The 23,867-nt window shown below is 34.7% G+C and overlaps 2 protein-coding genes across 2 annotated transcripts; both read left to right on the forward strand.

The window, feature by feature from the left end:
- The first annotated feature begins 799 nt into the window (after positions 1-799).
- On the forward strand, positions 800-2,131 carry LOC130975687 (uncharacterized). The gene is made up of 2 exons (XM_057900438.1): positions 800-1,030; positions 1,112-2,131. The coding sequence occupies exons 1-2, from the start codon at positions 800-802 to the stop codon at positions 2,129-2,131; spliced, it is 1,251 nt and encodes a 416-aa protein (XP_057756421.1).
- Positions 2,132-2,270: 139 nt separating this feature from the next.
- On the forward strand, positions 2,271-3,019 carry LOC130975688 (uncharacterized). The gene is made up of 2 exons (XM_057900439.1): positions 2,271-2,414; positions 2,522-3,019. Exons 1-2 carry the CDS (start codon positions 2,271-2,273, stop codon positions 3,017-3,019), a joined length of 642 nt encoding a protein of 213 aa, XP_057756422.1.
- Positions 3,020-23,867: the final 20,848 nt, after the last annotated feature.

The raw sequence follows: 23,867 nt of genomic DNA on the forward strand, positions 1-23,867 counted from the left end.
CTGAACCCTATCAGTGTGAGGGTAAGTGATTCGGCTCGCGATGTGAATCCCTCAGATGGTGGTGGCGGCGCACGAGACGGAAAGGGGCACAGGGAGGATCCACATGTCGACCAAGGGGGCAGGGCTTCTCGCGGCGGGGATGACCGGGCCCAATTCGAGGAGAATGACAATGTCGCCGATGTTGGCAGTGCAGTGGGTGACAAGGAAGGGTCGCTAGTGGCAATGGCTAAGTTTGGAGCGGATGGAATGGTGGCAGGACAGGTCGTCGGGGAAGGTGGGAGAAACGAAATTGGGGAAGGGGTCGAGGAAGGGGGTGTAGTGCTTATCGGGGGATGCGGCCAGGAGAGCCGCAGGCACCTAAACGTAGGAGAAGGCACCGGTGCCTTGTTTGGTCTGGAATCTGATGGTGGTCATGGTGTTGTCCAAAGGAATAGGAGGGGGATTTGCGAAAAGGTTGACTATGGCTTTGAAGGGGATGCAGATCAACATGAAGGTAGGGTAAACCGTGAAGAGGACAGTGACAGCTAGTGTTCAAAGTTAGAGGGGCAATTGCTGGAAAACAGAAAGACCTGGGAGCTGGGACAAGAGTCAGGTGCTGTGTTGCAAGATGAGGATGTGGACATCATGGAAATTCTCCAAGAACATAACGCAAAAATAGCTCGTAAAAGAAAAATAGCAAAACAGAAGGCGAAAATGAGAAGGTGCAGACCAAAAAATAAAAATCAGGTGTGTAAAAATATTTTAAATGATTTTTAGCTCTTGGAATATTAGAGGCTTACGGGGTGACGAAAAGTTGCGAATGGTGAAGGACCTGAAGAATAAACACAAGTTAGATATGGTGGGGTTAATTGAGACTAAAAAACAGATAGTGACGAGGTTTGAAGTTGCAAGAATATGGGGGCAAGATGGTTTTGGTTGGAAATATGTACCTTCTGATAGTGCCTCTGGTGGTTTGTTGCTTATTTGGAATGATCTAGTGTTCAAAATGAATAACTGCTATAAGGGGGAGAGATGGTTGTGTGTTGAAGGGGTAATTTTACAGAGTCTATTCAATTGTTCTCTTATCCTAATATATGGTCCACATAATAGACACGAGAAGAATCAGGTGTAGGAGGAGCTGAGTTACATAGCTGACTTATGTCAAGTTCCTTGCTGCTTTCTTGGAGACTTCAATGAAATAGTTCAGGAGGAGGAAAGAAAATGTGCTACTAGTTTAACTCGATCTGCGGAAGACTTCAAGAATTGGATACAAGATATGAACCTAGTGGATATGCCGCTGACTGACCGTAAGTTTACATGGTTCCGAGGACGTTTTTGCAGTCGTATAGATAGAGTTCTGCTTAGCTTGGAGTGGTTAGAAGAGTTCCCTGAGTCTCGACTCCGCGGTGGGCCAAGGGGCTTATCAGACCATTGCCCTATAATAGTGGAGGACAGGAAGTTGTCAGTTGGTCCAAGGCCGTTTAGAAGCCTTGACTCGTGGTTCACACATAAGGGATTTTTCAGAATGGTAAAGGAGGAATGGCGTGGCCTGGGGGACAAACCGTTCACTGATAAATTGAGGGCCTTGCAAGTTCCGTTGGGGAGATGGCATAAGGACAATTTTGGTGAGATGGACAAGAAGATTGCAAAGTTTGAGGAAGAAATCAAGCGAATTGATGATAAGGTCAGTAATGGAGAGTATGATGAAACGATGAAAGCTAGAAGGAAGGCGCTGGTGACTTGCTGTGAGAGATGGTATGTACGAAAAGAAGTACATTGGAAACAGATGTCTCGGTCTAGGCATGCAAAGGATATAGACAAAAATACAAGGTACTTCCACAATATAGCATCAGCAAGAAGGTGGAATAATAGGATTTGTGCACTGGTGATTAATGGCAGACGAGTCCGAAATTTAGCTAGAATAAAAATTACTATTAGGGAGTTCTACAAAGAGCTATATCATCAAGAAGGTTCTCCTATGGTGGGTTTCAGAGATGGTCTGGTGGAGAAGATAGATGAGCAAGCCACTGTGACTTTAGAAGAGTTACCATCGGTTGAGGAGATCCGAGAGGCTGTGTGGGACTGCGAATCATCTAAGGCACCAGGATGCGACAGATATAACATGAATTTCATCAAGAGATGTTGGGGGTGAGATTGGGCCAGAATTCACGGCAGCAGTTTTGGGGTTCTTTCAGACATCTCAGCTACCGGCAGACTCCAACATTAGTTGGGTGGCACTGGCACCTAAGTTCATTGGAGCGGAGGAAATCAAAGACTTGAGGCCTATCAGTATGGTGGGGTGTGTTTACAAGGTTATCTCGAAGGTCTTAGTGAGGAGGATGCGATCACTGATGCCAGCATTAGTAAGGGAGACTCAGAGTGCATTTGTAAAGGGAAGGAAAATTCATGACGGAGCACTTATTGCATGTGAAACGGTAAACTAGCTCAGACTAAGGAAAAAGAGGCGGCAATAATCAAGCTAGATTTCCAAAAAGCGTACGATAGGGTCAAATAGAGCTTTGTGGACTTTGTACTACAACAGATGGGGTTCGGACAGGTTTGGAGAGCATGGGTTATGGAGTGTGTGACCACGGCTTCTATGTCAGTTTTGATAAATGGCTCGCCATCTAAGCCATTCAAAATAGTTGTGGATGTACTGCATCGTATGATTGGAGAGGCAGTTAGGAATAGACGCATATCACCTTTGTTGGTTGGTAGAGACAACATAGAGTTGTCACACCTTCAGTTCGCCGATGATACCATCCTTTTCTGCCCACCAAAGGAGGAGACTATTAAGAATTACAAACGGTTGCTGAGGTGCTTTGACTTGATGTCAGGGCTTAGTATCAATTTTGAAAAGTCCAGCTTGATTCCAGTGAATTGTGAGGAGCAGTGGGCCCAGCGTATGTGTAATGTGTTGGGATGCAAGAAGGACACTCTTCCAGTTAAATACCTCGGAATCTCCTTAGGAGCAAATCCGAGATTGGTGAAGACCTGGAAGCCTATCATAGACAAAGTGGAGGAGAAGCTCAGTCTGTGAAAAGCTAAGGTGTTAAATAAAGTTGGGAAATTAGTGCTTATAAAATCTGTTTTAAATAGCTTGCCAGTGTATTATTTGAGTCTATTCAATATGCCCAAAGCTGTAGTTGAGAAGTTGATCTCATTGCAAAAAAGATTCCTGTGGTGTAAGGATGATGGTCGAAATGGTATGGCTTTGGTAAGATGGGACGTGGTGAAGGCTCCTAAAAAGTTAGGCAGATTGGGAGTTAGGGATGCTGTGATTCGAAACACTGCCCTGTTATTCAAATGGTGGTGGAAGTATGCAAAGGAAGAGTGCCCGTTGTGGAAGAAGGTAGTGTGCTCCTGCCATAATCTGAACCCAAATGAGTTACTTTCAACTCAAATACTACCTACTAGAGGAGGCCCATGGAAGGATATTTGTCAAGTACATGCCACGAATGAACAGATTAGGGATAAGATGATAACAGGATTGTCAATGGAGGTGGGTGATGGACAACGGACTCGATTTTGGGACGATTTTTGGCTTACTGGTGGACCTCTAAGGGATCGGTTTCCAAGGCTTTTCTCTGTTTCAAACCAAGGTGGATCTGTCATAGGGGAGTGTGGGTTTTAGGATGGGTTAGAGTGCATTTGGAATTTCCAATGGAGGCGTGAGCTCTTTCAATGGGAATTGGAAGTTTTGAGCCAACTGCATGAGGCCCTGAGACCTGTGAAACTAGCACATAACAGAGAGGATAGAGTGGTGTGGAAATATGATAGGCAAGGTGTTTATTCAACTAACTCGTTTGTGCAGGTGATGCAGGAAGAATTGATACCGGAGGAGATAACCAGCTTCAGCTTTACCAGGACTATTTGGAAAGGTTTGGTTCCACCAAGAGTGGAGCTATTTACTTGGTTTGTGCTAATAGGCAGAGTAAATACAAAGAAAAGACTAAGTCGACTTGGTGTTATTACTCAGGAAGATATTATTTGTTTGTTCTGCAATAATGAGATAGAACAAATACCTCACTTGTTTCTAGGCTGTACTTTTGCATGGCAGGTGTGGAGTGCTTGGATTTCAGCTTTTGGGCGATAATGGTGTTATCCGAGTTCGATGAAAGAGCATTTTTTAAGCTAGACAGAGGAACGAAGGAGTAAGGAGAACCAAAGGCAACGGTTGAGGTGTTTCTGTACGATTCTCTGGAACATTTGGCTGGAAAGGAATAGGAGGCTCTTCCAGAATACAAGCAGAGGTGTTGAAGAAATTGTCAATTTGACCTTTGTCATCGCTAACGAGTGGAGGAGTGTGGATCCTTTTTGTTATTGATGGCTATGCCGGAGATGACTTTGGGATCGGTCTTGTGTTTGTTTTAGTTGTTTTGGATTCTTGTCTGGTTTTGCTCCACGTTGTTGTGTTGAACTTTTCTTTTAAAAAAAAGAGTTACATTGGAAACAGTGTCGTGATTCATACATGCCAAAGAAATGGATAAGAACACCCGATATTTTCACAATCTTGCCTCAACTCGAAGGAAAAACAATAGGGCTGCGACGTTGCTGCCACCTGGTTCACTTAAAGCAAAACGTGGCCAGCGAATTCTAAAGCCTCGTGGGCCCAATCCATCTCATTTCTAATGCTATTTAACCCAAGGACTGAAGGGGAAACACAAGTATTGAACATGTTAGTTACCATTAGTCATAGTTTAGTTTTAGAAGTAGTAGAAGTAGTTTCTAGAGAGAGAAGCTCTCACTTCTCTCTAGGATTAGGATTAGGATTAGGTTTAGTTCTTAGATCTAGATTTTAATTCATCTTCTTCTACTTCTATCTTCTCAATTCCTTGTAGTTACATTCATTCTTCTTCCATTCCTTTGTTGTAATTTCCTTTATGTTGCTCTTATGCTTTGTTGTAGATCTACTATTGTTCCTTCCATTTTCTTTCAATTCAATAAGAGGTAATTCATAATAATTGTTCTTCTTTGCTTTTCTATTGTTGATCTCTTGCCTTTGTAGTTAGATCTCTCTTTAATTCTTGCAATTTATGTTGTTTACTTTTATTGCCTTTTATGTATTTGTTGAAATGCCTCTTCTAGATATAGTATAGATTTTGTTCCTCTTGGCCTTGGTAGAGTAATTAGTGACACTTGAGTTATCTAATTCCTTTGTTGATTGGTAATTGGAGAGATTGCTAATTGGTTTGGAGTGCACTAAAGCTAGTCTTTCCTTAGGAGTTGGCTAGGACTTGTGGCTCAAGTCAATTCATCCACTTGACTTTCCTTTATTTAGTAAGGGTTAACTAAGTGGTAGCAATGAACAATTCTTATCACAATTGAGAAGGATAACTAGGATAGGACTTCTAATTTTCATACCTTGCCAAGAGCCTTTTATAGTTATTAGTTTATTTTCATTGACATTTACTTTTCATGCTTCTTATCCAAAACCCCAAAACACATTTCTAACCAATAACAAGACACTTTATTGTAAATCATAGGGAGAACGACCCGAGGTTTAAATACTTCGGTTTATAGATTTTAGGGGTTTGTACTTGTGACAAACAAATTTTTGCATGAAAGGATTATTGTTGGTTTAGAGACTATACTTCAACGAGATTTCATTTGTGAAATTCTAAACCGTCAAAAATCTAATCATCATTGGACACAACAGATGTGTCGATTGTTGTGGTATAAAGAGACGTATTTACCTATCAGATATCTTGGCATTTCTCTAGGGGCGAATCTAAAGCTGGTCAAGACATGGAAACCAATGATTGATAAGGTAGAGGAAAAGCTAAGTCTATGGAAAGCTAAGTTTTTGAATAAAGCGGGTAAGTTAGTTCTCATTAAATCTGTTCTTAATAGCCTGCTTATTTAATATCTCAGCTTATATAAAATGCCGAAGGTAGTAGCAGAAAAAATAATATCCTTACTAAGATGCTTTTTGTGGAATAAGGAGGACGGGAAGGATGGGATCCCTCTAGTTAAATAGAAAGTTGTACAGGCTCCCAAAAAGGCAGGAGGTTTGGGAGTTGGTGACGCGGTAATTCGGAATACAGCGCTCCTGTTCAAGTGGTGGTGGAGATTTTCGAAAGAGGATTGTCCACTTTGAAAGAAAATTGTATGTTCCTGTAATAACATAAATCCTTCTGAGATGATTTGTGATCATCTTGTTCCTACAAGGGGGTCCTTGGAAAGATATTTGTCAACTACAAATCAGGGAGTCACAAGTAAAAGAGAAGATGATCAGAGACTTGGCTATGTAACTAGGGGATGGCAGGATAATCCGCTTTTGGGAGGATAGCTGGTTACCTTGTGGTGTTCTGAAAGGTTCCTTTTCAAGACTTTTCTCAGTCTCAAATCTTCAAGGATATGTCATAGGGGATTGTGGGTTCCGCGATGAGTTAGAGTGGATTTGGAATTTCCAGTGGCGACGAGAGTTATTTCAATGGGAGCTGGAACTAGTAAACCAGCTTCATACGATTTTGCAATCAGTGAAACTAACAACTGAGAGAGAGAGGATAGAGTGATCTAAAAATTTGATAAAAAAATGTGTTTATTCTACTAACTCATTTGTGCAGGTATTGCAGGCAGAGGTAATTTCGCCGGATATCACAAGCTATAGCTTCACTAGTACTATTTGGAGAGGATTCGTCCCACCAATGGTTGAGTTGTTTACTTGGTTTGCACTGGTTTGTAGGGTAAATACAAGGGTAAGACTGTGTAGATAGGTGTTATTGGCTAGAATGATAACATGTGTGTTTTATGTTGTAAATCTGTTAAAACTGCTTTTCACTTGTTCATTGGTTGTGAGCTCACTTGGCAGGTGTGGTGTGCTTGGCTATTCGTTCTTGGAAGGATATGGACTATTTCAGGTACGCTCAAGCAACAGTATGAAAGTTGGACGGATATATTAGCGAGAAAGACAGAACGGAAGCGGTAGTTGGTTGGTTTTTTTGCGATCATCTAGACTATTTGACTAGAAAGAAATGATAGAATTTTCAAAAATTAAGGTTTAAGTGTGGTGGATATTATTAACAAATCCTTTACAAGTTACGATGAGTGGATTGGTGATGAATCCTATAGTTATTGATAACAATGTCAAAAATGACTAAAAGTTATTATTTGTAGTGTTATAAAAATTTTTACTTTTATTTTTTTGGCTCTACCTTATTGTGTTGAATTTTTTTATTTAAAAAAAATAAAGAAAATTTCGAATAATGAATGAAACAACTAACAACTGCTAAGATCTTTGCATTAATTGTTCATTTATGTTTATATTACTTCGCAATCTGACCAAGATCTTCATGTTGGTCGAAAGTTTAATATACAGACTATTCAAAATAGGGAATAGACACCACTAATTATTGTTTTAATTAATGAAACATATGCATTAAAAATTTAAATTTTTTGTGTTTTTAATAAAAAAAATTAATTTATAATCTTAGCTTATATCTTTAAATAATAGATATCAAGTTAATTAAACCACTTTTCTATATATTAAACCACACGATGAGTCCAATTTCATTCTATACTTCAAAAACATGATGATAGGTTCACATCTAATCTAATTACACTTCTAAAATTGTGACAATATATTTCAAATTCAAAAATATTTAATAACTAAAAAAATTTAGTTAAAATCAGTTAAAAATTGTCTTATTTATTTATTAATTATTGCAATAATTAATAAATACTAAATAAAATAAATTTTGACTTTTTTTTTCTTTCTAATACTACTATTTTAAATTAAACACATTTTATAACGTGGCTATAGGTTCAAAGCTTTTGACATACATTAAAAATGTGGCTATAAGTCTTCATCAACAATCACATTCATAAAAAAGCATGGCCAAAATTATAGCATTTTTTTTTGAACGAAGAGCTCAACACAACGAGTGGAGCAAGAAAGGTAGCAAATAAGAACAAGCTAAGAAAATGAAAGAACAAAAAGAAAATGTAGATATTCCTTTGTCATCTCTGGCATTGCCATCAACAACAGAAGGGGTCTGCACCTAACCACTCCTTGTAGTTCAGAAAAGACAAGTTGATAATCTCCTCAACCCCTTTCCCTTTGTTCTGAAATATCCTCCGGTTCCGTTCCAACCATATGTTCCAAATGATCGCACAGAAGCACACCATCCACCTCTTACACTCTTGCTTTGTTTTTGAGTTCTCAGTCCAACTTTGGAAGTGTTCCTTCACTGTACCTGGACAAGCCCATTGCATTCTAACATATGACAACCAAGCACACCAAACCTGCCAAAAAAAGCTACAACCAAGAAATATATGGTGACCATATTCAACACCATTGTTACATAACACACATAAATTATCTTCTTGGTGAATGACCCCAAGCCGACTCAGTCTCTCCTTCGTATTGACTCTTCCAATCAGGGCAAACCAGACAAACAACTCTACTCTGTGAGGGACCAGGCCTTTCCAAATAGTCTTTGTGAAACTGTAGCTTGATATATCCGCCGGGACCATTTTCACCTGCAACACCTGCACAAATGAGTTTGTAGAGAAAATTCCTTGTTTATCATACTTCCATACAACTCTATCCTCTCTCCCAGGATCAAGTTTAACCAGCCTCAGAGTGTTGCGAAGCTGGTTCACTAAATCCAACTCCCATTGGAATAATTCTCTCCTCCACTGAAAATTCCATATCCAGGCGAACCCATCCCAAAACCCACAATCCCCTATCATTGACCCTGTTTGGTTTGAAACTGAGAAGAGCCTTGGAAAGCGGTCTTTCAAAGAACCTCCATGAATCCAGACATCCTCCCAAAATCGAGTTCGTCTCCCATCACCCACCTCCATGGACAACCCAGTAATCATCTTCTGCCTGAGTTCTTGATTCTTAAACTGTAGCTGACAAATATCCTTCCACGGTCCTCCTCGAATAGGTAGTTCTTGGGATGATAGGAGCTCATTTGGATTCAGGTTGTTACAGGAACAGACAACCTTCTTCCACAATGGACACTCCTCTTTAGAGAACCTCCACCACCATTTAAACAGCAGAGCTGAATTTCGTATCATGGCATCTCCAATCCCCAATCCACCTAGCTTTTTAGGAGTCTGAACCACTTTCCACTTTACCAAAGCCTTACCGCTCTTACCATCCTCTTTACTCCATAGAAATCTCCTCTGCAAGGAAATTAGTTTCTCAGCAACAGCCTTAGGCATCTTATACAGGCTCAGATAATAAAGTGGTAAGCTATTTAATACAGCTTTGATAAGCACCAACTTACTGGCCTTATTTAGGATCTTGGCCTTCCAGAGGCTAAGCTTCTCCTCCACTTTGTCTATTACTGGCTTCCATGTCTTAACCATCCTTGGGTTTGCTCTTAGCGATATGCCCAGATATTTAACTGGTAGATTGGCTTGCTTACATCCCAACACACTGCACATACGTTGTATCCACTGCTCATCACAGTTAACAGGGATCAGGCTAGATTTATCAAAGTTAATACTTAGACCTGACATCAACTGAAAGCAACGAAGCAGCCTCCTATAGTTCTTGACTGTCTCTTCCTCAGGAGGACAGAATAAGACAGTATCATCTGTAAACTGTAGGTGCGACAGCTCAATATGATCTCTCCCAACCAACAACGGCGATATGCGACCGTTTCTCACAGCCTCTCCAATCATCCTATGTAGAACATCAACAACAAGGACGAATAGAAAAGGGGATAGAGGATCCCCTTGTCGCAGGCCCCTTTCCATCTTGAACGGCTTGGACGGCGAGCCATTTATCAGCACTGACATAGAGGACGTGCTCACATACTCCATAACCCACCCCCTCCATCTTTGACTAAATCCCATCTTCTGTAAGACAAGGTCTACAAAGCTCCACTTGACTCTGTCATATGCTTTCTGGAAGTCAAGCTTTATTACTGCCGCTTTCTTCTTCCTCTGTTTGATCCACTGAACCGTTTCGCAAGCGATAAGAGCTCCGTCATGAATCTTACGACCCTTAACAAAAGCACTCTGTGTTTCACCTACTAACCCTGGCATGACACCTCTCATTCTCCTAACCAGCATCTTCGAAATTACCTTGTATACACACCCCACCATGCTAATCGGACGCAGATCTTTGATTTCCTTAGCACCAGTAAACTTGGGGGCCAACGCCACCCACGTTATATTAGCATCATGCGGCAGCCTTGAAGATTGGAAGAAGCCAAGTACCGCTGCCGTGAAATCCGAACCTATATCAGCCCAGCACTTCTTTATGAAGTTCATGTTGTAACCATCACATCCTGGAGCCTTGGACGATTCACAATCCCACACTGCGTCTTTAACCTCCTCAGGTGACGGTAGCATCTCTAGAGCACTAGAATCCTCCTTGCTAATCCTTTCCACCAGACCATCTCTGAACCCCATCTCAGGAGACCTCTCTTGATGATATAAGTCTTTATAAAACTCCCTTATGGCAAGCTTAATCCTAGCTTGATTCCTTATCAATCTTCCATTAATGATTAAAGTATCAATCCTATTATTTCTCTATCTGGCAGAAGCTAGGTTGTGGAAGTACCTCGTATTTTTATCCATGCCCTTCGCATGCCTCAACCTTGACACCTGCTTCCAATGTAGTTCTTTCCTCACATACCATTTCTCGCAACAAGCCACTAGCGCCTTCCGTCTTGCCTCCACTGTCCCATCATAGCTCCCATTACTGACCATGTCATCAATCTTCTGGATCTCTTCCTCAAACTTCAAAATTTTCTTGTCCATATCACCAAAGTTGTCTCTATGCCATCTCCCCAAAGGAACCGTCAACGCCCTCAGTTTATTAGTGAATGGTATCTCGCCCAGCCCTCTCCATTCCTCCTTGACCATCCGTAAAAATCCTTCGTGAGTAAACCATGAATCCAGACTTCAGAACAGCCTCGGTCCGTTTCGCAGCTTCTTCTCTTCCACTATGATAGGGCAATGATCTGACAAGCCCCGTGGAGCACCTCTCAGGAAAGTCTCCGGAAATGCCTCAAGCCATTCCAAGCTAACCAAAGCTCTGTCAATACGGCTGCACGACTGTCCTCTGAACCATGTAAACTTACGATCAGAAATCGGTAGATCCACCAATCCCATGTCATGTACCCAATTCTGATAATCTTGTGCCGACAAAGGTAAGGTTTCTAAGCCTCGCCTTTCTTCCACTTGTCCAATATCGTTGAAGTCTCCAAGAAAGCAACAGGCGCCTGGGCATAAACCAGCAATGTAACTCAGTTCCTCCCACACAACAAGTTTCTCATCTCTATTGTGAGCACCATAAACCAAGAAAAAGGTGCAGTTAATAGTATTCGGTGACAGTACCCCTTCAACACATAACCATCGCTCACCTTTATAGCAATTTCTTATTTTAAAAAAGCCATCATCTCACATTAGTAACAACCCACCAGATGCACCAACAGACTCCACATACTCCCACCCCACACAACTGTTCCCCCATAAATTCACAACGTCAAACCTTGTTACTAACTGCCTTTTAATCTCAACCAAACCTAACATATCCAACCTATGCTTCCTCTTAAGTTCTTTCACCATTTTCAGCTTCCCATCACCCCCTAACCCCCTAATATTCCATGAACTAATAATCATTTTAAAAAATTATTACACACCTTTTTGAAATTTTTGGGTCTGCTCCGTCTTGCTTTAGCCTTCTGTTTAGCCAATCTCCTTTTTCGAGTAATCTCTTCATTCTGTTCTTAAAGGATACCCATGATGTCATCTTCTTCATTGAGTAGCATTGCCCCGGATTCTTCTGCTAACTCCCATGTCTTTCGATTTTCCAGCAGTTGTTCATCCAGGTTTCCATTCCCATTACTGCTGTCTTCGTCCTCGTTGGCAAGTCCTTGTTTCCTTTTATTTTTGTCTTTGTCACTATTTCCTTCCTCCACGCTCTGGACCGGAAGATTTTTGGCATTAGCCGAGGCAATCCCCAGGCCTTCCTTCATTGAGACTGCATGACCATCACCAATTGCTTGATGATATGCGTCATTAGTGTGTCCGTCATCGTCCTTGTCCCATTGAATCTCCTCCAATAGTGTAACAGCCCCCTCCACCCTTTCAACCCGGTTTTCCAACCTACCAGCCCCTGTCATCACCGCACTAGCTCCCCTTGCAGCCTTCCTGTCACCGGCCGTGTCTCCCATGCCCATCGCACAACCAGCGAGCGCCCTGGTTCCAGCGCCTTCGGTCATCCTCCATCGCAAGCTTTTGCCAGCGGTGGATTCGGCGCTGCCTTCTTCCACATCGCGCACAACATTCTTGCTTTGCTCCGAGTCTTCTTCCTCCCATCTGCACCCTTGACGCTGAGCTTCATCCCTTGCAGCGTGAAAGGCTCGGCACTCTTCATCTTCTCCCTTCCCGTGGTTCCTTGCATGGAGCTCCAACACACCGGGTCTCCCTGACGGCGCAGAGGGATCGCCAGCTACAAGTCACACCCCTTGCACCAGTCCGACACGACCCGTAACAGCCAGGTCCAGCCCAAGCCTGCAAGCGCAAGTGTCCGTCATTCCATTTGTTAATGAATTCGGGCCTCCTTGGCCTAATACATTCCTTATTTGCTTTTTGGCATAGGTGTCCCATTCAGAAGGACCCACACATGCATTAATGGGTTTAGCTCTTGGCAGCCCATTATTTTGGCCTGGATAGCTCCACGGAATTCTGAGCTTTGAATCTGTTTCATTATTGTGTCCCAATCCCACAAAATCTGTCACGCCATCAATATGACCATAAATGTGCTGATTCGTTACTGGAATTATTTGATTGAGATTTAATTGGTCATAATTCCATTCGTTTAAAATGGACTCTGAAATTACTATTTTATCCTCATCTTCAACCTCCTGTCCTAGCCTTTCCGTACATACTATCGCTGCCTGATCTTCGTGGCCAAACAATTTTGTAGAATCAGCCGACGTTGTAACATCAGCATCAGGGAGTGTAATTGTTGCTTTATTTAGGAGAACGCAAGCTACCTCTTTATCCGCCCGTTTTTCCATAGTACATTGCAAACTGTAGACTTCTTGTCCCACCTCTTTTACCAAGACTTCAAATCCACTGGTACCAACATTGATATGGACCCATTCATTGATCACACCCATAACACAGATATCAATAAGTACACGGCCGACACTAAACGAGACGTACGATTCCGTCCCTGTATCACACCCAACCACCTCTCCCCATTGTCCACCGATCTTCTTGAAGGTATCCACTGTCCAAATATGTAATGGGACCCCGAAACACTCTAGCCATACTCTTCGAGATTCACTTTTCTTCGATTCATCCCACCTCCATACACTATGAAAAAATTGTAGCAGGCTATTCATTTTGAACGTGTATGTTTCTTCAGCATTCAAAACACTGTCGAACGTCAGTAGAGCCTTATAAGCTCCCAATTCTCGTACCTGAGTGACCTGCGGAAAGTTCTTCGCAACCATATCCTGCAAAGACCTAAAGTCAATGGCCTAAAGTTCAAGTTTTCTTTCGACACAGCCACTTCTAGTTTCTTTGTTAATCCTTCCCCATTTGGATCTAGGATCTTCTTATCTTTTCTCACATCCTTAGAACTACTAGTTGGGGCGACCGGAGCATCCTCATGTTCCCTTTGCGGCTGGCGGACACTTTCTTTTCGAGTGATATCTTCTGCCTGTATCTTCTTTGTGCCATTAGCAACCGACAGTCTCCTGTATTTTGCTTCTCCAACAAACACAACCTTACCTCTCAATCTCATACGATTCATCTCTGTTATGGCCTTCAACGCTCCTCCCCTTGTAGTGTACCGTATGAATGTAAAGATGTACAAACTACCATTTTTTTGCTTCCGAGATAGGTATATGTCATTTATACGCCCAGTCCAACTGAACAGTTTGAACAGTTCTCTCTTTGAAATGTCCTCTGGAAGGTTATCCAAGAAGATTGAAAAAGACTCCGTCTCCATACGATGATACTCTTCTCGATTCCAAACTCTAAGGTCTCTGATCGGATTCCTAGATCTACCCCCCACCGTGTTTCTCACCCCATCTCTCACTCTCTCTCTCATACTCATATATTGTTTTTTAATTATAGCATTGATCACAAAAAATGTGGTCACAGAGAATTGGTCAAGACTGAACAAGTGATCTTTTAATAAGTGTGATTGTAGCTACAAAAAAGACCAGTTTGTATAGTTACGTTTTATTTTTATTTTTCAGCACGTTTTTTAAACGTAGCAATAGTAATTTTTTTCTTGTAGTGAGTGTTGGATAGTTTATTAACGAGGGCTTATTATCTTCGTTGGTGTCTGTCTTTATTAAGAGTTGACAATGGTGCAAACATTAACTTGCCGTGCACGAGTTTCGAAAATGATAATAGTTCGGTAGGTATATATTTATGGAAGACTTTCACATATGCCATTGTACTTTACTGGCATACTAGTATTCTTTAATTTTCTACCGTGGATATAATGAATAAAATAAGTTGGTAGTGAAGATTTTGAAGACATTTTTTGTTGTGTATATGCGAAGATGTTGAACACCGTAAGATGAGTACCAGTCATTTCGTTAACCGAAGAGTGGATTTTTTTGAAAAGGTGGCTTAATGCCCTTGTTGTACAAATGATGGCGCACATTCAAAGCAGTTCATATTGTGGTGTTGTGGAAAGTTAAGTTAGTATTGGATTTGGACCAGCTAAATATAGCGTTAGAGGCAGATCAATTGGGCTTGAGTTATTGGTTAATGAATTTTTTTTATTTGAATAAAATAAAATTAAAATTAAAATAAATATATAATTATACAATTTTTATAAATTAAATTTAATATATCTGTGTCTAATTTTTTTTATATAAATTGTGGTATTGAATTTTAGTATTCATTATTAAGAGAATATTTAAATAACAATAGTATAAACAATAATTTTAAATTATTAATATTATTTATTTTAAAAAAAAATATTTACTAAAGACATAAAAATAAAATAAAATAATACATACAATACATGTTAAGATAAAATGGATATTTTGAAGTGAAAAAAAATACTTTATTCAAATAAAAGAATGTTCGTTTACATAAATTTATTTTTATATCTATGTGCTTCATATTCGGCTTAAATTTATATAAGTTATAAACTTGTATACTAATATTAATTTTGATATATAAAAAAATATGTCAAATTATTTTTAATTATATTACATAAATACAAAAATAAAAAATCAGCCACTAGCTATATAAGAATACATATTTAGTATTTATGAAAAAAATTAATTACCTGATTATAACAAATTTGATTCTTTTTTTATACCAAATTTGATTATTCATGTGATAATAATTTCATTAAGAAATTGAGTAAAATAACATATATATTTATACATAAATATATATAGTAGTTGATTATTTATCAAAATTTATTATTTTTGATTATTAATTAGTCATTAATATTTAAAATTATGGGATAAAATATATTATTAAATTATTAAACTAAAAAATTGATTAATAACTAAATAATAACAAAAAATAATAAATTCTAGTCATTTTTAATATTTTTATTTTATTTTTAAAATAGTCTTTATCATATGTATATAGATAAAAAAATATTCTTTTTCCCATTTACAAAACTTAAACCCAAAATTTCTTAATTAAAGAATAAGATATTCATATACTCATCATTTTTACTAATCTTGCATTGTAACAAGTATATATATTTAATAAATACAAAGAAATTAAAAGGTATTTTTATACCTACTAATTTACTAATTTATCTATCTATCTATTAATAATATATTAAAACAGAATTTAAAATGGTTTCTAAATGCATCCTTAACTTTTTAGTTTTTTTAATATTATGCTACGTCAATTTAAGTGACTAATTGATATATTTTATCTAATTAAATTACTTTTTAATCATTCTATTTTTATTTAAAATATTTTTTTTTAGAAAATAAAAAGATCTATTGTTATTCTTATATTTATTATGTAATAAAAATATCCATTATTCTATTTTGATAAATAAAATAGATAATAATAAAAAGGTTCTCTTATTTAAAATATTATTCATATTGTATATTTAAATAAAGTTTCTATTTTTTAAAAAAAGTATAAAAACTAACACGAATACTAATATTTTTAGACAAAAATTGTATATTAATCAAGACACTATAAAAGAAAAAAAAAATATAAAAAAATCTAAGAAACATCTTCAAATAAAAAATTTATATACAAAGATAAAATAAAAAAGATATTACAAAACTCAAACAAGCTCATATTTTAAAAATATCTCATTTCTACAAAAATATATGAGAAAAAAAATAAACAAATAACTTTAATAAAAAGCAAAAAAAATAGTAAAACAAACATTATATAAGAAGACTAATAAATATGTCAACTACAAATAATACAAAAATAAAAACAAAAAATAAATATGTAACTTTCTACAATTATAATATTAAATATCTATATCTTTTTTTAAAATACATAATATTTTACTTCATATTCTCTTCTACTTGAATAACTATATTAAATTATAAAAAAAGTATACGTAGATAATGAAAATACTAAATAATATGAACAATTGATATATCATATTCAATTCACTAGGTGTGCGAGTGGTTATCCTAATATTAAGATTTAGATAGGTAATTTAGAGGTGTAGTGTATTTTTATTTTTTGGCCAATTTTATAACCCATTGTTCATATTATTCACTAAAATCATTATTTACCTAGCAAGGTCCTAAATTATATACAAAGTACAAAATTAATACTTTATACAATATTTTTAAATTTAATATTAATTTATATATTATTTAATCAAATTATATATAATATAACACTTTTAAATTTATACTATAAATGATTTTTTTTATGCGCATCATGCAGATTTTAATATAGTTATTATAATGTAATTTATTATTGTCATAAAATTTTTACTATTCATTAATATCATGATTAATTCAATACCAATATACCTATTCCATTTAGTGGTGGAAGAAATCCTAAGAACAAAAAATTAAAAACTTACCTTTGACGAAAACAAGTAAACATTATTATTATTCATGTTCATGACCATAAATAGAGCAAGTTCACCTTACATGAAACATAACCTTTGAATTATTAATACATACATTTTTATTATTTTAAAAAGTTATATTTTTATATAATAAATTTATATTTGGGTTAAGTATGATTTTGGTCCCCAACATAGAGGTTGAAAATCGGAATCGTCTCCAACTTTTTTTTTGCTATGAAATGGTCCCCAAAATTTCAGTTTGTTTTAAAATCGTCCCTCGGACGAAAATATTCTTCTCCCTTCACCCCAAAATCAACCACAACCACCACCACCAGAATAGAAACCTACGCCCAACCAGAACCACCACCACCACCACCATTAGTATCATTATGGTCATCATCATCCTCATCAGAACTTTTCCTAAAATCAACCAAAATCAACCAAAAGCCCAAGTTGAATAAGAACCCACCACCACCACCATTATCAGCATGGCCTCATCATCATCATTATCAGAAAATTCAAGCAACATACACTTTGAACAATAATCCACAAATTCAGCAACAATAATATTCCAAATTCAAATTTCAGCAATAACAATATTCCACAACAAATTTCACAAAAAATCTAAAATTTTACAAAAAATCAAATTCACAGAAGAAGAAGTTGGTGGTCCTGCGTTGGTGCAGTGCGGCGAAGAAGAAGAAGAATAAGAAGAAGCTGGTGGTGGTGCGGTGCGATACGGCAGGCAACAGGACAGCAGCGCTACAGGACGGCGGTGCGGCGATATGGCGGTCCCCCTTCTCTCCCCCCTCCTCCCCCCTTCTCTCTCTCCCCACCCCCTTCTGTATTCCTTTCTTTCTTTTTTATTTATTTATTTTATATTTATTTTATTTTATAATTTTTTTACTGATGAGTAATTTAGTAATAAAAAAATAAAATTAGTAAAAAGGACGATTTTAAAACAAATTGAAATTTTTGGGATCATTTTGTAGTAAAAAAAAAGTTGGGGATAATTCCGATTTTCGACCTCTAATGATTATATATATATATATATATATATATATATATTTGTCCTTAATATAATATATTTTTTCTTTACAAAAATTTTATAAAATTTTATTTTGAGATATATATACATATATATATATTTGTCCTTAATATAGTATATTTTTTCTTTACAAAAATTTTATAAAATTTTATTTTGAGGTTTATGTTAAAAAATATTTTTTTATTAAATTTAACATGTAAGAATATTTATTTTATTAAATTTGATTTAATATTAAAATTAAAAATAAGTAAATAAATTAACTCAATAAAAAAATTAATGAACAATAATAATAAAATCTTTAAAATTAATCAATTAATTAATTACCAAATTAAATCTCAATTTTTTAAATATAAGTAAAATTATTAGTATTCTTTTTTGTCTTCAAAAATTAGTTAAGATAAGACAAAATAGTATCTATCTATTAATTAATATTTTTTATTTTGTCTCTTAAATAATATTGCTTGTAACAACTATTTTAGATTAAAAAAGATTTTATGTCCTAAATATTATAACAAATAAACTTTCTAATTGAATAGGAAGTAATTAATATTTGTAAATTATAATGTATAGTAGAACAATTATTTAAAAACATAGAAGTTAATTTTGATATATTAAAATACAAAAATGTTATTTATACACCAAAATCAGTCATTAATGTATTTGTTTATAAATATATGTGTGATTTAATTTATTTTCAATGTGTATTTATATTTCAACATGTATTTTATACTGATGGCTGACTTTGGTGACTGATTTTAGTGTACACGTATATATGTATATTTTTTGACACAGTCATTTAATCATATTTATTATTTTAAATAACTATTTACGTGATGAATGTAAAAGATAATTTTTTTAATTGTAATAAATAATTAAATAGATGAATAAAATCTTTAATCTGACAGTATATCAAAATCAAATTAAAAAATATATAAAAATTTAATTATTTAAAAAAAGAAAAAAATATTTATAAATTAAGTTTCTATTATTTTATATAAACATATTTTTTATATACAGGTTTAGATTTTTTTATATTTATATATAATTTTAGTTTCAAATTATAAATACTAGTGTATCAATAGATGCTAATGTGCTAATTAATTTATTTTTTTATTAAATATGCATAAAAGTAAAATTAGTAAGGATGATAAGTTATCTATAATTTAATTAAGAGGTTTTAAATTCAAGTTTTAGAAATAAAAAAATATTTTTTATAAATGATATATAATGAACAATATTTTAAGATTGAAAGTATTTTTAATATTTTTTAATTTTTATATCTCTATTATATTTTTAGTATAATTAACAATGTTCAATAAATTTATTTTAATGTATATATTTTTGCTCTTACTCTTAAAATTTTTTAGTTTTGTCATTATATATCTTACATATTTTATTTACTGTGTAAAACAAATTAATTATGAGTATGTTAATTTTCATATATCACAATACATTCATTTTATTTATTTAAAATTTGTGTCTATAAATAAAATAAGTAATAAGATATATTTTTTTTGTTACTAGATAAGTAATAGGATATAAAAGATTTAATTGTGTCTATATATATCAATAAATAAAATAAAATATTTATTTAAAAAAATTCTTTGTTCCAGCATAAAAAAAGCTCAACTACAGTTGAAATAACGATTTTTGTTTACTCTCAATTATACGACATGCACCAAACAAGTCTATCAGGTATAAGCAAGTCGCTCAAAGCCAACTTCAACGTAGCTCATGATCTCTCTTCGTCATTTAGCTACATGGTCACTGCTTATTCACTACCCCTCGCGTCATTCTATTAAAATTACAAGGATATTTTTGAAATTATGCATCACATGTGAAGATAAAATCCTGACCGGATACCGTATCGTACCTGCTATAGCGCTATACCAATAAAGTAAATGATACATGTGAAAGTTTTCCTATATTTAATTAGCTGCACAAAAAAAAATTCAAAGAATGATGCAGCTAACTGCTAAAGCAAAAGCAGAAAGAGCAATTAAGACGAATTAATTGTTCATATATATTTTTGTATCACTTCTTCACAATCTGCCTAGGATCTTTACATTCCTAAATTAAATATCACATAATCAACATTCATGGTCTCTACTAAACCCATTATTATTATTGTAAATATATATGTACAAACATGGTAACATCTTAAATTGGTTTAATAATTAGTTTATTAGTCTATTTAAATAAATATAAAAAATAGTTTAAATTTTGTTTTGTGCATATAATAATTTATTGGCTAATAACAAATTCTTAATAGAACTTCGATTTTCAACGAATTAACTTTTAACCTACTGGATTAAAGAATAAAAAAAGATCATTCTACTATACAAATTGAGTGATATAGAGAGAGAAAATAAATTTTTTTATAGTTATTTTTTATTATTTTATTGTTATTCAAAGTGTGGATCCTACTTTTTTCAATCTCTCTTTCATCTCATAAAAAAAAATATGTAAATTTACATCTTTACCATATAATTCATCATAAAAAAATATATGTACAAGCAGTTCTATATATATAATGCTGACGAAGTGATGCAACCAGAATTTAATTTAATTTAATTTAATTTCATCACAAACGATTTGGCACATAAACTTCTTTGGTTTTTCATATTTTTGCAACGAAAAATTGTTGTTTATTTCTGGACTATTTGAAAGTTACGTAATTTATTTTTAAAATGTTTGATAATAAAAAAATTAGTTAAAAACAGTTAAAATTTATTTTATTGAATATTTATTAATTATTATAATAATTGATAAGTATTAAATAAAATAAAATCTAAATTTTTTTATCTTCCAAACATTACCACTTAATTTATACACATATAACATACATGTATAGTTAAATTAAATAATGTTGATGATGACAACCGAATTTGGTAATGAAGATTTGGCACAAAAACTAAAGTACTATATACTAACATGAGCTTCATAATCATTTGACTATTTGGTGGAGTAATTCATGGGCATTGTATAGGTTTGATTACAGATCTATCAAAAAACAGATTTTGTTCTTAAATTTCAACGCAAATCACATAGATTCAGATCAAGAGTGATAGTTTTGATGATTCAGTACCTCAGAAATAAGTAGAACGTTAGAATTTTTTTCGGTATAAAAGTAGTACGAATTCAACAAATTCATTTGAAGGTTCGCTCGAGAAGTTACATTTTGCAGTGTATTAATATGCGCTACTAGTTGCGCCAAACTGTTGAGATCGATGTTGCCAAAATTTTAGTTCACACCGCCAGACGAGTTCATCACCTGAGGATTTAATGCCGATTTGGTTTTTTGACAATTCTCCTTCTTGAATCAAAATGCTTCTCTCAATCACAAACTTCTGTTGACTCTTGAAATCTCCACGCTTACCACATCATAAAGAAATATTGGTGATTCGATTCAAGAGTGAGATAAAAAGTGGGGAAGTAGAATTGGTGAGAGAGAATCATCTTAGATTCATATGGTGACAAACTACAAGAATAAAATGTACATGACTCCTAACTATTTATACTAGCACTTAATCTACTTGAGATAGATATTTGATTATTAAGATGCTAAGCTAACAAACTAATAGCAAAACTAACTAATTAATTATTCCTTCTAACTAACTCTGGTATAATTAAGTTACTGTGCTGCATGCCACTTCCATTTTATTCCATGCACTCGCAACATGTAGTTTATGTAGCTCGTGTCAGTATATAGTTTTAAAATGTGTCCTTCTGTCGAAGATTAGTTGAAAGATTGCTTTATTTGATCAACACAAGGCTTGATATTAGCTTTGCTATTGGGAAGCTGAGCCAGTAGTGTCTTGATTGTCCCACCATTGCTCATCATCAAGTTGCGTTGTGCGTGTTTAAATATCTAAAACTTGCCCCTGCTCAAGGTCTATTATTTCCAACATCATCCGACTTGTGTCCTGCCACGTACTCCAACTCAGACTGGGCTAGGTGCACAGATACATGTAGATCAGCTATAAGAATGTGCTTCTTGTTAGGATCATCCTTTGTATTTTGGAAAAGCAAGAAACAAGCGAAAGTGTCCTGCTCTTTTTCTGAGGCAGAATGCAGAATGCTAGCGATTGCCATTCGTGAGGCACATTGGTTAGCCTTTATGATGATTGAGTTCAAAATGCCCCTCTCAAAGCCTTTATCATTGTAATACGGTAGCAAATCTGCTCTTCACATAGCCACCAATTTTATCTTTCATAATCGTACTAAGCATATCGAGGTGGATTGTCATATTATGCATGAAAAGACATAGAATGAGTTGGTCAAGCTGCTGTCAATTAGCTCTAATGAACAAATTGTGGATGTGTTGACCAAACCATTATTCCATAAACCATTTCAGACATGCATTTCCAAACTCAAATTATATGACTTTCATACTCCTAAACTTGAGAGGGGTTAAATTAAAGAAATACTATATACTAATACAAACTGCATAAACTACATATTGTGAGTGCATGAGATAAAATGAAAGTGGCAGCACAATAACTAAATTACACTAGAGTTAGAAGAAATAATTAATTAGTTAGTTTTGTTATTAATTTGTTAGCTTAGCATGTTAACCAAATATCTATTTCATTTCATGTAGATTAGATTCATGTATAAATAATTAGGAATCATATATATTTTATTTTTAGAATTTGTCAACATATAAATCTAAGAGAATTCTCTCTCACAAGCTCTACTCTCTTTCATTCTTCATTTATCTCACTCTTAAACCGAATCACCAAGATTTTTTCAAAAACTCATTAGATGTTTCAAAGTTTTATCAATTAACTACACTAATTCAGTAAGGTCAACATTATTTAACAATGCAATTTTCTTTAAAATTGACTACTACTTTGTATGATCAGCCTTTGGCTTCTTCTCTTCTCCTTTTTTTCTCTACTACTCTTAGCTTTTTTGCTAATGTCTGTTTGACTTTTTAAAAACAGTAAAATGCTATTTGATATTTGAAAAATTAACTTAATATATAACTATAAATTCTGATGTTTCCTTCTTCGTGAAGATATATATATATATATATATATATATATATATATAAAAGAACATTTTAATTAATTATATTATATAATAATAATAATAATAATAATAGTAGTAGTAGGTGAAGATGAACATTTGTCAATGTAAAAAACAGTTTAGGAGTGGGATCACCTTAGTTTATTGGATCTGAAAACTACAAAGTAAAAAGTTAGATTAAAGGGATAAATACCTTTTTTCTCCTTTCGGTTAATGTGTATTATCTCCCACCAAAATGTGTAGAGAGAAAAATAGATTTGTTTTCTCACGTAAAAACTGATAAAATACAAATTTTTTACCTCAAAAAGAGAAGAAAATTTAGCTATCAGGTTAAACAGAAAAATAATATTTAAGATAGGAGAAATTTCCAAAATTCATTGAAAGAAAGTAAAGTGGTAATAATAAAATTTTAAACTTGCCCATTTTAAAACAAAAAGTTGTCTCGAATTCTATATAAGTTATTATTAAATATTTTGAAATAGTTCAAATTTTTATACTTGAGATTTATTTTATGTAACATCAATGTATAGGAGAGGTAGATATTTTTTTAAAATAATAATTGTAAAAGTTAAATAGTTTTAACTACATCATCAGTATCAGGGATAAGAGTGAGAAGAGTGAGTTGGAGGAAGGGTAAATACTCAAGGGATAACATAATTTAATTAGGCAGCATTTCTATTGTAGAGTTAGTATGTATATATATGTGACGCGTGTATTTGATTCTAGTGGAAAAAAATAATAAGAAATATTTTTTTATTGTCCTCTATTTCTACTCTCAATTTTCTCTGTCAAGAAACCAGCTCTTGCTGCATAGCTTCTTGCCGCATCTTT

Source organism: Arachis stenosperma, chromosome 4 (genome assembly GCF_014773155.1).
Source record: "Arachis stenosperma cultivar V10309 chromosome 4, arast.V10309.gnm1.PFL2, whole genome shotgun sequence".
Taxonomy (NCBI): domain Eukaryota; kingdom Viridiplantae; phylum Streptophyta; class Magnoliopsida; order Fabales; family Fabaceae; genus Arachis; species Arachis stenosperma.

What these genes read in the sequence shown, in the direction of transcription:
- LOC130975687 (XM_057900438.1), top strand. Translation starts at nt 800, where the DNA reads ATGGTGAAGGACCTGAAGAATAAACACAAGTTAGATATGGTGGGGTTA. An exon ending in GATGGTTGTGTGTTGAAGGG is followed by an intron (nt 1,031 to 1,111) that starts GTAATTTTACAG and finishes AATCAGGTGTAG; the next exon opens with GAGGAGCTGAGTTACATAGC.
- LOC130975688 (XM_057900439.1), top strand. Translation starts at nt 2,271, where the DNA reads ATGGTGGGGTGTGTTTACAAGGTTATCTCGAAGGTCTTAGTGAGGAGG. An exon ending in CACTTATTGCATGTGAAACG is followed by an intron (nt 2,415 to 2,521) that starts GTAAACTAGCTC and finishes GTACTACAACAG; the next exon opens with ATGGGGTTCGGACAGGTTTG.